Consider the following 14,093-nt stretch of genomic DNA (forward strand, 5'->3'; position numbering starts at 1 on the left):
TAATATTAAATTGTATAATTTAAAAATTGTTTTCACGTTGGAGGAGTCTTGCGACCTATAGAACTCGAGGTCTTTACATGCATTTTATAGAACACGAGATAGTACTACGTGTGCAGTTTGGGGGTATTTTTCCAATTATTGTTGTTTGGGGTTATTTGTCTAATAAATGAAATCTTTAGTTTCTTTAATAAAAATGTTGAAATGGAGGAAGAAAAATTATTTGATGAAAAGAGATAAAATTTACAGTTATATTGGAAGATGGTTGGAGCATTCGACGTTTTCAAATTTTTCATCCGTAGAATTTCAATGATGAAAACTTTGAAGACGTCGAGTGTATTAATAGTCTTTTGGAAAGACTCATGTGTTGAGACCGTCTTCTGTGGGATTGTAGATTTTCTCTTAATTGAGAGAATAAAAAGGCAAGGGCAACACAGAAAAAAAAATTACATGCCCTATATGGGAGTGGAAGCCTTAAATCAAATATTTTATATTATTAATCTCATACATTGACGAATATATGATTTTATATTAAGAAGAGTGAACTTTTAAATTTTAAGAGTGAACGAACTTATAAAATTATTAGGATGAACACATATTATCAATTAAAAATACAAAGAAAATATCTAAAATATATACAAATTTAAAATTTTAAGGAAGTGATTGTCTTCAATACCTTTTTAATCTATCCATGATCTCATATGCGCTTAATTTATGAGTGCTGATAAATTTTAATTATTTCCCCCCAAAAGTTTAATATCCTCAAATAACATTAAATCAGAAATCAACATGTACTTGATAGGAGAAATAACATTAATCCAATAAAATCAATGTCGAAACGACAATGTTTGTGGACGTGGTTAGCAACAAAACTTTAAAGAAAAATTAGGTTATATGCTTTCGAAAAGTTGAAAGAGACACGTCACGAAAATAAAACAAAGAAATGAAACATAAAAAAGCCTCGTGGCCATTCGAATTTGACCAAGTTCCAAACTTAAATTTTCAAAGAAACAAAAAAGAAAAAAAAAGTTGATGCTTTATAGTAGGAACGAGTGGCCATAACGATTTTCTTTTATCAATTTTTTTAATTTAATTTGTTTGAAGAAATCATTATGAGATGTCTTCGAATTTTTGAAATAGGTGGTGGGGTTCCACATCATCTCTTTCTACGTGTTCCTCTAATTTGATTTTAATTGTCATATTTTGGTTTCTATATTTTATTATTTTAATTAATAAAAATTTTTAAAAAAATATTTTAAAATTAATTATTTCTTATACTTTTTTTCGGTATTAAAAAGATATGAATAGATATTTAAAAAGATATATTTTAAAATTAATTAATTCTTATACTTTTTTTCGGTATTAAAAAGATATGAATAGATATTTATCTAAAAAAATAATGATTATTTTATTCTTAATAATCATTATTTTAATCAGTAGATTACTAGTTAGTAGCATACTCTGAACTGAAATTATTATGATCACTACCTAGTCATATCTATAAATTTAAAGTCCAAATTGATGTTCCTTTTATATTATCTATTTGCATATAATTTACATACTTTTTTATTATTAATTATTTATGCATTTTGACGTTTCTAACCATTCACTCATTTTTTTAATCTCTCATTTGTTTCGGAATACATGTATAAGAGTTCATAATGAACTCCAATATTGATTATGATTACGTTAGTTGGAGATGAACGAAATTGATTAGAACATATAATAAAGCAAATAAATTAAAGCTAAAAGAGAATAATTTATATCTCAAAGTTAATATGTAAAGTTGAATTAAAATTAACTAGGAATATTTAATATTTATTTGTAAAATATATTATTAAAATAATAAAAAAGATAATAAGTATTATTCATTGTATTTTAAAAAAAAACTTATTATTATTCAAATAAAAATAATACATAGATTTAATTTCATAAAAATAAAATATAAAGAATAAATTTTAAATTTTAAAATAATATTAAAAATTTTAAATTCTGCATCCGTCTATATTACTAGTATTAAAAGAATGGTTATATATTAAAAATCTTTTTAAAGTATTATAGTTTACTTAAACAAATGTTGTTAATAATATTTAGATAAGACGATTAAAAGCTTTTAGTTTATATTGTTTCTCTCTTCCCTAAATTATAAATTTAATACTTATTAAAAATAAAGTTTCATTTTTTTATAAATAGAAATTGCAATGTATATTAATATGAAGCTACTTAAAAAAACAAGAGTCGAGTGTCCTTTAGCAAAACTAGCCTGAAATGTGGAAAATAATATTATTAAAAATAATTATGAATATTAAATATAGATAATAAAAAATTTTAAATTAGTAATAAAAAGAAAACAAACAAATGAAGAAAAAAATAAGAAAAGAAAGGGTAAATTATGCCGATAGTTCTTATGTTTTCGGCATGTTCAATTTTAGTCAATGAAAAAAAATTAAATGGAAATTGTCACTATAATTATTGATTAGTTTGATTTAAGTTTATAACGCTATTTGATTTTATTTTCTCAATTATGTTAGTGACTTCAACAAAAGAAATATAAAATAAAAGAAGATTAAATAAAATTAATAATATAAAGATTTAAATTAGATAGACGATAATATAAAACACCATTTTTTCTTATTTTTTTAATAATCAAAATTAATCAAACTAAAAATAAAATAAACTATCAGCTTATTTAAAATAAAAAAACTCAAAATAGTCGTATATACACATGAATAAAATACAGCACATGACATGATTGATGAGAATGAAAAAAGGAGGACAGAATTTATATTTCTATCAGAGAATTGCACTCCCTCCAATTTGTCAGCCGCCGCCTAAAGCTTCTCTTAAGAGGCTCCTCTTCTCTTTTCGAAGTTAAAACTAAAACCCCACATTCAATTCTTTTTCCTTCTTGTATTTTCGATAATGGACGACGGCTTAGGGCAGTCGCCGCCATCAACTCTTCGCCGACGCAACTTCATCCCAACCCCCGTCCAAATCCCTGCCAAGCTAACTCTAGTGACTCCAAAACTTCTCGAATCCGCCACCAGCCTCCCAAAAGGCGGCGCCGCCTCATCTCCTCTCGACCTCGAGCTTATCTCCCTCAAAGCCTCCTTTGCTTCCTACACTTCACTCAAAGACATCCTCCCTTCTCCCGTCATGGCTATCAACTCCCCCACCGCCGCAGGATCCGCTACAAATTCCGGGTACGAAATCTCAATCCGCAACCGTTTAGTAAAACAGGCAGCTTGGGCTTATCTTCGGCCCATGTCAGCCTCCCCTGACGCCTCCGGCCCTCACTTTTTCCGTTGGCTTTGGCTCCAGTTCTCATCTCACAATCCCATCACTTCCTGTCTTCGGTTCTTCAACCTCAAATTCTTACCCGGTCTGACCCGACTCGTGAATCTGATATTCGGATCCATAGGAATCATCTTCAACAGATAAAAGATAAACGTTGCGTTTACACAGGAACAAGGGATAGAATATTCAATCAAGTGTATAAACTGTACGACAACAAATATATATATAAGTTACAAATAAAAAAAACGACTGAATTGATTTTCAGCTTGGGTTTTCAACAAATGATTCTGGCTTTTTTTTTCTTTTTATACAAATTTTGTTTGTTTATTAGAAACTGTTAACAGTGTGGAACCACATTTACCGTCAATCAGGTTTGAACCGGACGAGTTCTTCTACGAGGTGAATCATTGCTTGAATCAGATTGACCACGGTAACCATTTGGAGTGTATGGTGAAACTTGCTCATCAGGTTTCTGCAAAAGGTTTGACTTTTCTGAAATTTTCAATTTATGTTGATGAAAATGAAACAACAAATACATGTTTTTCTTTTTGAAGAATTTACCTGATTGGCTTGTTTAAACTTTAATGATTGGGTTGCCTTGTACTGAAGCATTTCAATGAATTTTCCCTGCCCCATAACTGCAAAATGTTGGCAGTATTTCCAAATGAAGTCCCATATTCTAGCTTTGATCTCCTGTATCTTTCTATCCACTTCTGTTTCGTGTCTTGCCATGAAAGGTCGAAGCAAGGTATCATATACATAACCCGTACCCTAAATTATCAAAATTTAAAACTTTGGTGTTGTCGATTGAGTTCAACATTTGTAGAAAAAAATTGCTAAATTTTATTGCACTACTTTTACCATTGTCTTAGGATGCCATAGGTAGACTAACATTGCAACCTTCATCTCGCCATACATTGGAAACCTTCAAGGATTAGTATCATAAACAATTAGATTATACTTGATAATTAGGCGGATCAGTTTTGGGTTGAATTGCATCATGTTTGTTGTGTCAATTTCGAGTCTTCTGGAGTTGATGTAATTCAGGTTGGAGATTCAAGTTTTCGAGTCAGTTCATTGCATGTTTTGGTTGCTTTTAGTTTAGATCAATTTGATTGAATCAATGCAAAGGTCGATTATTTTTTATGATACAATTAAATTGAATGGAATTTTGATGAGATTTGATAAGTCAATTTTCTAATGTGAATCACAAAATAAACTATATGAAAGTTAAGAGGTGTGACTATACCATGAGATAAACACTTCCCCACTCCACTCGAATACCATCAGAAACGCCATGAGGATCCTGTGAAAATACATTGCATTGATGACTAATGGACAAATTAGTAGAAGCCAATAAATAAATAAGAAACAAATACCAATATTGACGCCAAAATCTGAGTTCCTCGATCCCAACTTTGTTCTTCTCCACAGTTTTATAGCATTCAAATGCAGGATACGCATATCCAAGAAGCAAACTGCATGCATAAAATCATCGGAAGACAGCAGACACCAACAAATTCCAGAAAATTCAAACTACTCGTAATTTAACAACCGAAGAATATTAATGCAAAACCACAAAAATGAAAATGCGTAGTAAATTACTTACAAGCACTCTGTTAATGAAGCTGCCCAACATTTTTTTAAATGCAATATTCATTTTCCTGGAACAAAATAAATAGTTTTACATGAAAAGAAAATTCAATTTCTCTTCACTAAACCTTTCATTCATTGAAATTTGGCAAAATAATAGAAACCCCATATTCCCAACCGTGTTTGGAAAACTAGAAACACGAATCGCCAAATGAATTAATGGAAGTTCCCATCAACAAACGATCTTTTTAATAACTAAAAAAAAAGTGTCAACACCGTTTTTCGCCCGGGCGAGGAAAGACCAATAACGACTCGGGAGTTTTCTATTTGAAAATCGTTTCGATATGTTAAGAGTCGCCACCAATCATTTAAGGTGCGATTGAAACACCGTAAAAACCGGGTGATTTCAATAAAATATTTTATTTTAATAAAATACCGAGTTTTTTGGGTCTGCGAAAATGCAGAAATCAGGTTCGAAAGTCAGTTACGCGTGGGGAAGGATTAGCACCCCCACAAGCGCCCAAAAATTGGTACCTAGTTGATTACCATATATTTAAAAATGGAAATTTTGAGTTCGATATTTATTTAATTTGAAAATCATTACTGATGCAGAATTTGAAAAGGGTATTCGTTTATTGAGACTGATAGCATTCGCCCCCGGGCGTAAATGTGAGAGATAAGCTATTGTGTCTAACAACCGAACATTGCCTCGTTTTTAGAATATATGATGCAGTTTTGAAAATGATGTCGACTTATTTAGGGAATTATCAGTAGTCACCCCTGAGCGTGATCGCGAGAGATATACTATTAATTCCTTAATAAGTGAACAATGCCTTAGTTTTATAAAAAATAATGCGATAAAGCAAAATTTTATTTATCCTAATTATACTAAAAATAAATTAAGGCTTTTTCTAACTTACGGAGACAAATTATGAAAATTAAAGAACCTAGAGACTTAAATCTAAAAACGTATGTTCTAATATTAATCCTATTTAATTTTAATTAATTATTGAATCGAATAACCGAGATGGTCCCTCGAGCGCTTACGCGAGGGCCAACTCGAATTATCCCCTAAATTAAAAGACTAGTTTAAAATCTAAGCTAAAATGGAGGCTCTATTTAACCTATTTAATTATGTCAATATTAAAAGTCTAATCGAAATTCGGGAATTAAAAGGGTCAAAATTTAAAGTACCGAGTTCTAAAAGATCTAAAAAGTTTGGTACCTAAATTAATAATTCCTAAAGTTAGGGGGCTAATTAAGGTCTAGTTCTTACCTAAATTACTACACTAAAATTTTTTAGAAAATTTTAATTATTAATTAATATTTAATCGAACAATTGATTCAAGTAATCGGGCTTATAATGCGAATACTCGACTCGAATTGCTTCCTGATTAAACTAGAGTGTTGTTCTAATTTCTAAGTTTGATTCGATTGTTAAGTTAGTTCAAAGAACTAAATCTCGATTTTAAGCTTTTGAAAAAAATAACTTAACCGAATTTAAACAATTAAAATAGCGAATAAATAAAAAACACAGTAAAACACCAAACCATAAAATAAAATAAAAGATACCTACAATCAAAAACTCAATTGCATGAATTTTAAATTAACAAACTAAAGGGAACAAATTAAACAAAAATAAGAACTCAATTAAAATAAATTAAAGATGCAAGGGCTGGACTAAAATAAATTAAAACCTAAGGTTCAATTCGAAATAAAACAGAAACAAATAGACTAATGACTAAATGTAAAACACGCGAGAAATATCATGAACTAAACAACAAATTATCCAAAAATGCGTAACATATATAGAAAAAAGGGAAATATACACATCAGCGCCTACAATAAGGGAAAATAACCAAATTAAACCCCCTTAGGACTAAAATGCAAAACACGAAACAAATTAGGGGACCTAAAACGTGAATAACTCATGAAGCCTTATTATATAACCCAAATTCATCTTTTTTGTTTCATTTTATCCCCAACTCAAAAAAAAAAAGCGCTAAAGCTCTCCATTATCCCTCTCCCCTCTTGGGCGATAAGCTCGTCGAATCCGAGCGCCGCCGCCTCATCCGTCTCTCCAGCCACTACACGCGGTGGTCGGATCGCCTCAATCAAACCCAAAACACTCATCTCTCTATGATCTACCCTCCTTACACCGAACCTCGCACCGAATACCCCAAAAACAACCTTGGATCTACTCGAAAATGCTCGACCTTTTGTATGCCTCGTGCTCCGGCTACCCTCGACGGCGGAGCAACCCCTACACACCCCGAAACTGTGAAACCTAACCCTTAAAAACTAGATCTACACCTAAAACCGACATGCAAAACTCTTATGAACCCCTATCTCTTCAACTTTCCTCGCCTTCGACCTACATCGATGACCTAACTCCGGTGAGACCCTTCATGTTCTCAGGTAATTTCTAGACTCTTCTCCATTTATTTTTTGTCATTTTGCTGGTTAGCTGGGTTGATTAGAGTAGAAATAAACACTTATTTATTTTTTTATTTATTACTTCGAATATATATATATATTAGCGTCACTATGCTCGAAAAAGAAAAAAATTATATTTATCTCATTGTGTTCTGTTTTTTGCAGGTGGAGTGGGATGTTGGTGGACGTGTTGGAGCAACAAGGTATGGGCAGCTCGTTGGGAAAGGTTAAGGCATGGGAACGGATAGCTTCTTCGGTGTTGATTGGTGGACTGAACGGTGGGTGCCAGCTAGGTTAGACCCGGGTCGGTTCTGATCTAGGCCGGGTTGGATTCTGGGTTTTAAATCTGGTTTAAAATTTGGGGTTGGTTTGAGTATGTTTGGGCTGTAAAATGGTACTCACAAAAAGAAAAAGGACGGAGAGAAGAAATGGATCGAAAAAGCAGAAATATAAATAGCAACTAAAACAGAAATCTAGGGAAGACAAGCTATTTAAAAATACTTAAGAAAATGAAGGTATTCTTTGATTCTTGCGCGAGACAAGGATAAAGAAATTGGCTTCTTTTCTGGAGGCGCAAAACTTGATATTTAAACTACTCAGATGAATAAACTGTTAAAAATATTACCAAATTGAAACAATTTGTATGTTAAAACAAATTTAGTAAGAAACGTGAAGAATCAATCTACCAAGTTGGAACGAAGTTGACGAGAGAACGTGAAGAATATTAGAGAGACGATGATCTCAGCAAATGTTTGTTGCATATTCTACTTATGTTTAATATACTCGTCTATTATTTTGTTACAAGGACAAATCAAATATGACATGTTACTCTTCAAAATTAAATCATATTTCTAAAATTAATTATTTATGAATATTATGGATTAAATATTATTTAGTTCTTAAAACTTTTTCGCACTTTAATACTTTAAGAAATTTCTTTCTTAAATTTGATATGGTTAATTAAGGGATGATGCGTAACCCACCTATCAGTCCTATCTGTAAATTATCAAAAAATAAAATAAAATGTGAGTAGTGATGCATTAATGATTGAATAATCTTAAGCTGAAAAATGTAGTACGTGAATAATATGCCATGTAGTTATTGATAATGTTTAATGCTTTAAACGCTATAAATTACTAAAAATTAATTATCATTGCATAATATTCTATATAAGAAAATGAGTGACTTAGTCATAAGATAAGAAATGTTCTCACTTTACTGTTTGATAATGATATTTGCGTAGTTGAAATATGTTGTTTAACCCTGGTTAGGAAATGATTGATTATATAGGGCCTATGGGCACTTGAGTATGATGGCCATCGTTGGATGTTCATGTTCCTTGACCTGATTACTATGTAGACACCGGAGTATTGATGTATAAAATGTAAAATATTTGTTTATTTGATTAATTGAAATTTACAAGTGATGAGTATATATATATATAAGATTAAAAAAAATTAAATCCCAGAACTTGATAAAAGCATCAACAGCTTTCATTAGGCGGTGGCGGCGGCACCAGCCCTCATGGCTGGTTGCTGGCCGCCGATTCTTTTCTTGCTTTTATTGCTTTTTCTTCTTAATAAGTTTGCTTTTAGCAACAAGGTCGGTGTTCGTTGCCATTGTTTCCTTTCTTCGTCTTTTAGCTTGTTTTGAATGTTCTTGGGTGTTGCTATTTGTTGCTGTCCATTGCCCGCTCATGTGTTTTGTGTTTAGCATTGTGTGGTTCTTGTTGGCACTCCGACCGGTGGTAGAGTGGCGAATTCAGCATTATCGGTTTTGAGATGTGTCCTAGGTTGAAGGAGGGTTATGCTGCAGTTGCATATCTCGTGTTTTGGTTGTGGAAATGAGGTGCGTTTCCATTGGAAGTTCAGCATGTTTGTGTGGCTCGTGTTTGCATTGTCGTATCTTTGGTCGATGGCGGAGCGTGGTTTGCAGTCATCGGTGTATTGGCGAAGGATTTGGGCTTCTTAGAGGCTTGTGCAGATGATTCTGGTTTGAGTCAGAGGTATCTTTTCATTAGTGGAATGTCAGTTTTTCGTTTAGAGAAAGAAGGCTTGGATCTCGAGGGTGGCTTGGATGGGCAGGAGCAGAATGTGTCGAGTAGTCAGAGGTGTGAATTATTTATGGTTTCTTGGAAGGTGGTGCGACGCATGTAAGAGTTATAGTGGATGTTTTGGGTGTCTATGAAGAAGGGGTGTTCGATGTTCCCATCTTTTCGAGTTCTGGGTTAGTGGAGCAGCTCGTTTCTGTCGAGAGTTTTTGCTATGCCAATGTCTACGGAATAGGTTTAGTGTTGGGCGTCTTTTTCTATATTCAAGTGCTCAAGGTTTCTTGAGGTTACTTTTGCTGAGGTCTCAAAATTCAAGTTCAAGGGGGCGATTCGTTTCAGTCTTTTAATTCCTAAGAGGTTACTCTTTGTGAAAAGGAAGTATCTCGGGTTCCAGGGTTGAGAAGCAAGTTTTTGTGTTTTTAGTTGTGGTAAACAAATTGGATTTAGAGGTGGGAACTTCCTTGGTGGCATGGAGGAGGGCGTTTACCACTGGTGCGTTTGATGGCTCGTGTTGTTGTAGAGGCTTTGTGGTGCTTTAGTGTTGTTTGATCCAGCTTAGGGTGGTCCTTTCCGGGTTGTGTTTCTGATTTGAGAACAGAGATAAAGCTGGTTATTCTTGTTTGGTTTATTGGTGCTCGTTTGGTTCGGTTCTTACTTGTTAGTGTAGTGTTTCTGATTCATTTTGCTTTGGCTTCGAACGTGTTTTTTTTCGGCCCATGCTAGGGTAAGCCGGTGGTGCAGTGTGGTGTTCTAGGGTTTAGTGTTATGCAGTGGGTTATGTTTTTCATTCTCTCTTGATTGCTTAGTTCCATTGATAGGAATATGTTCATTGTCTTATGTCTCGTAGATTGTAGCATGGTGTTTCTTTGTTTCAGAAGTGTGTAGTTCCTTTGTGAATTTCATTCAGGGGTAATGTGAAGCTATATTGATGTAGTCTGTTTCGGGCGGTTATAGTGGTGTAGTTCCAGGCTGTTGTTCTTGTTGTTCTCGGGTTCATGTTGGACCTTCTTCCATCCCAAAGTTCATTCTTTTTTCCTCTACTTAGGATTAGGGAGGTTTTTTAATGAGGTCATTGGGGTGGTGTACTTTGTGAATTCAAATACAAAGTAACCATTTTCAAAAAACAAAAAAAAATTAAATCCCATGAAGGTAAGGAAAGTCAAATGTATACACAAGTTAAAATTTATAGAAGACATAATTAGATTGATTATAATTTGTAAATAATGTCGGAGAGGAATGTTGTGGCACAGTGATTGCATTCCGTGTAGCAAATGGGAAATGTGGATGAGAAAAACATTGATTATCTACTATAATCGATAAATTTAAGGTAATATGGATGAACATTAATTATCTTATTTATTTTTCCTAGGTTGAAATATGAAGAGAAAACAATAGATTCTTACTTTTCAAAATTTATCCACGCCCAAATTAGACATTGAGAATACACACCATAGTGCTCTCACTGAAACAATTGTTGATGAACATCTGCTCAAGTTTCAAATGAGGAGCCATCATATCCATTTAGAGATAAGTCTACAATTAATATTGATAATACTCTTTTTTATGCATGATCTAGCTTTGCGTAACTCAATTAGTAGTTACCATCAGAAAAACGATAAGTTATAGAGAAATTCATAAATTATGGACCTTATCAAATTCTTATGTCTGAGTATCCTCAATCTGGCCCAAATGACCATCCACGACAATTTCAATCTAAATGGTTTAAGATATTTAATTGGTTGGAGTATTCACCAACTATTGATGATTCTTATTGTTTCCTGTGCTTTCTTTTTTAAAAGAAACCATTAGGAAAATATGGTTCAGATACTTTACAATACAATGATTTAAAAATTGGAAGAGGATTGGAGGGAAAGAATGTTTATTTGAAATACATATAGGAAAATATATTAATTCAACTCAAGGATATTTACTTGTTTGTTGATAAGATTTCAAGAATCCCAAAGGTCATATTAACATAGTATTTGAAAATTTAAATCTTAAAAAAATGCAGATAACCGTTTACGATTAAGTGCTTCATTAGAAGTTGTACGATGGCTCACATTTAAAAAATGTGCATTCAGGGAGCATGTGAGAGTGAAAAGCCCAAAAATCCAGGAAGTTTTCTAGAGATGTTGAAACTCCTTTCTTCTTACAGTAAGGATATGCGAGACGTTGTGCTAGAAAATGCACTAAAAAATACGAAATATATATATCCATCTATTCAAAAGGAAATTTTGCACATTTTTGCTCAAAAAGTGCAAAAAGAAATTCACAAGGAGATTGGCGATTCAAAATTTTGCATAATTATTGATGAATCTCGAGACATATCTAAAAAGAGACAAAATTGTACGTGAACGATTTTTATAGTTAGTACATGTCAAATATACAACGTCAAAAACTCTCAATAAAGATATTTCTAAAGTTTTATCTAACCATGAGTTGAGTATTGCAAATCTTAGAGGTCAATGATATGATGGAGCGAGCAATATGCGAGGTGAATGGCATGTTTTACAAGTTCTATTCAAGAAAGATCGTCTTTATGCCTATTATGTGCATGAATTGTCAAGCACATCAATTACAGTTGGTTGTCATTGCAGCTGTAAGAGAAGTATATGAAGTTCAATAATTTTTTAAAGAATTGATTTTTATTGTGAATGTTGTAAGTTCTTTTAAGCGTCATGATGAACTACAAGATAGTTAAATTGTTGAATTTAAACATTTAATTAAAATTGAAGGGAGTGAGGATGGAACAGGGCTAAATCAAATTGATACTTTGTAACGTCCCATAGATACTAGATGGAGTTCTCATTACAAGTCAATTTTTAGTGTCTTAAGCATGTACAATGCAACTCGTTCTGTCCTTGAGAAAATAGCTATCAGTCGTCAAGTCTCATATTCTCAGCATGTGGATCTTAATTTTGCTCTTAGAAGTTGTTAACTTTTTATTTTGTATGCAAGGACTGGGATTCACATATGCACTTTGTCGAGCTTTGCAATATAAGTCGCAATATATTTTAAATGCGATGGATTTAGTTGTTGTCACGAAGTCTTTAATTCAGAAATTTTGAGATGATGGTTGGGAAATACTTTTAAAGAAAGTAATCTTGTTTTGCAATAATCATGATATTTTGGTCTCTAATATGAATTCTACTTATTCTGATATAATCCGATCCTGAAGTAATAAAGATATCGTTTTAGTAGAGCATGTTGGTAATGCTCAATCCCACATAGTATTGGAAATACTATTGGGAATGGGTATTTATGGTTTGGATTTCCCACTTCCTTGTTGAGTGAAAGAAAACAAGGGTGACTCTCGCGCACCGCTGCCGCCGCCGCCGCCGTCTCGTCTCGGCTCGGCACGGCTCGGTTCATCTAGACATTTTGGCTGTTACAAAGAAGAGATTTAATCCTGAAATTTTATGGACGATTTTAACCCTATTTCTAGCCTATAAATAGAGAGCTATATTCAGCTTCTCAACTCACTCTCAACATTCAAAATTCACTCTCCAAGTGTTTTCTAAATATTTTCTTTGTGTGCTTTCCGATAAGAAGAGCAATACCACCGGCAGTCCACTCCGATTTCGGGTGTACGAAATTCGGAGTGACCATTTTAACCTCATGGGACGGTCCACCTACTGCAGCGATTACACACATCAGGGCGAATTAGTTTATAAGGCAGTGATTATACCACGACACGGTTTACGAATCTATTCCTCTTAATTACTGTTTATATTTCCAGTAAGTGCTAACGATGTAGTTTTGCAGTCTATTTTACCAACAATTTAGAAACAAATTCGAATATACTGCAATCATGTCAACACCTTTTGAGCAAACTGATACCCGATCTTTCCAAGCTCGATGTAATTGATGGAAAGAAGTATAGAAGGTGGTCCCAAAGAATCCTGATATTCTTCGAGCAACTTGATCTTGACTACGTGTTGCTTAAGCCACCACCTACCATGCCGCCAACCCCAACTACCGATAATGATGCTGATACAGTCCTCAATGATGATGCCCTAGCAACTGCCACTGCTGCACTAGCTACCTACGAGAAGTACGAGAAAGAAAACAAAACGGTGCGAGGACATCTGCTTAGTCATATGTCAAATAAATTATTTGATATGTTCCTTAGAGAAAGGAGTGCCAAGGAAATATGGGATACTCTCGATAAAAAGTATGGTGCGGACGATGCTGGCATCAAGAAGTACGTTGTCAGCGAATGGCTCAAATTCCAGATGACTGATGACAAGCCGATAATGGATCAAGTCCATGACTATGAGAACCTAGTCGCTGACATCATCGCTGAAGGGATGCAAATGTGCAAGGTGCTGCAAGCCAATGTTCTCATTGAGAAGCTACCCAAGTCCTGGTCTGACTACCGCAACTCTCTTAAGCATAAGAAGAGAGAAATTTCGCTTGAAGAGCTCGTGGGCCATATGAAGATTGAAGAAGCCAACCGTTTAAAAGATAAGCTTACTAATTCTATGAGTAATTTATCTTTTAGAGCTAACTTGGTTGAGTCTAAATTTAAGAAGATCATGAAACGTGGGAATCAAGACAAGAAGACGAAACCTCAGAAGGCTACCAACTTAAAGAAGTCAAAAAAGGCCAAACCTGAAGGAAAGACGCTCAAGTGTTATGTCTGCGGTTTACCAGGCCACAAAGCTTACCAATGCCAACACCGCTCAGACCGCCAGAATGAAAACAAGCCACAGATGCA

General features: G+C 33.7%; 1 protein-coding gene across 1 annotated transcript; it reads right to left on the reverse strand.

Annotated features, from left to right (window-relative positions):
- Positions 1-3,661: 3,661 nt before the first annotated feature.
- On the reverse strand, positions 3,662-5,056 carry LOC120135629 (HVA22-like protein j). The gene is made up of 6 exons (XM_039151876.1): positions 5,052-5,056; positions 4,674-4,772; positions 4,544-4,600; positions 4,156-4,219; positions 3,856-4,065; positions 3,662-3,766 (listed from the first exon to the last, which is right to left on the reverse strand). The coding sequence occupies exons 1-6, from the start codon at positions 5,054-5,056 to the stop codon at positions 3,662-3,664; spliced, it is 540 nt and encodes a 179-aa protein (XP_039007807.1).
- Positions 5,057-14,093: the final 9,037 nt, after the last annotated feature.

Source organism: Hibiscus syriacus, unplaced genomic scaffold (genome assembly GCF_006381635.1).
Source record: "Hibiscus syriacus cultivar Baekdansim isolate YM2019G1 unplaced genomic scaffold, ASM638163v2 tig00110610_pilon, whole genome shotgun sequence".
Lineage (NCBI taxonomy): Eukaryota > Viridiplantae > Streptophyta > Magnoliopsida > Malvales > Malvaceae > Hibiscus > Hibiscus syriacus.

What these genes read in the sequence shown, in the direction of transcription:
- LOC120135629 (XM_039151876.1), bottom strand. An exon ending in GGGGAAGTGTTTATCTCATG is followed by an intron (nt 4,220 to 4,543) that starts GTATAGTCACAC and finishes TAATCCTTGAAG; the next exon opens with GTTTCCAATGTATGGCGAGA. An exon ending in TATGGCATCCTAAGACAATG is followed by an intron (nt 4,066 to 4,155) that starts GTAAAAGTAGTG and finishes TTGATAATTTAG; the next exon opens with GGTACGGGTTATGTATATGA.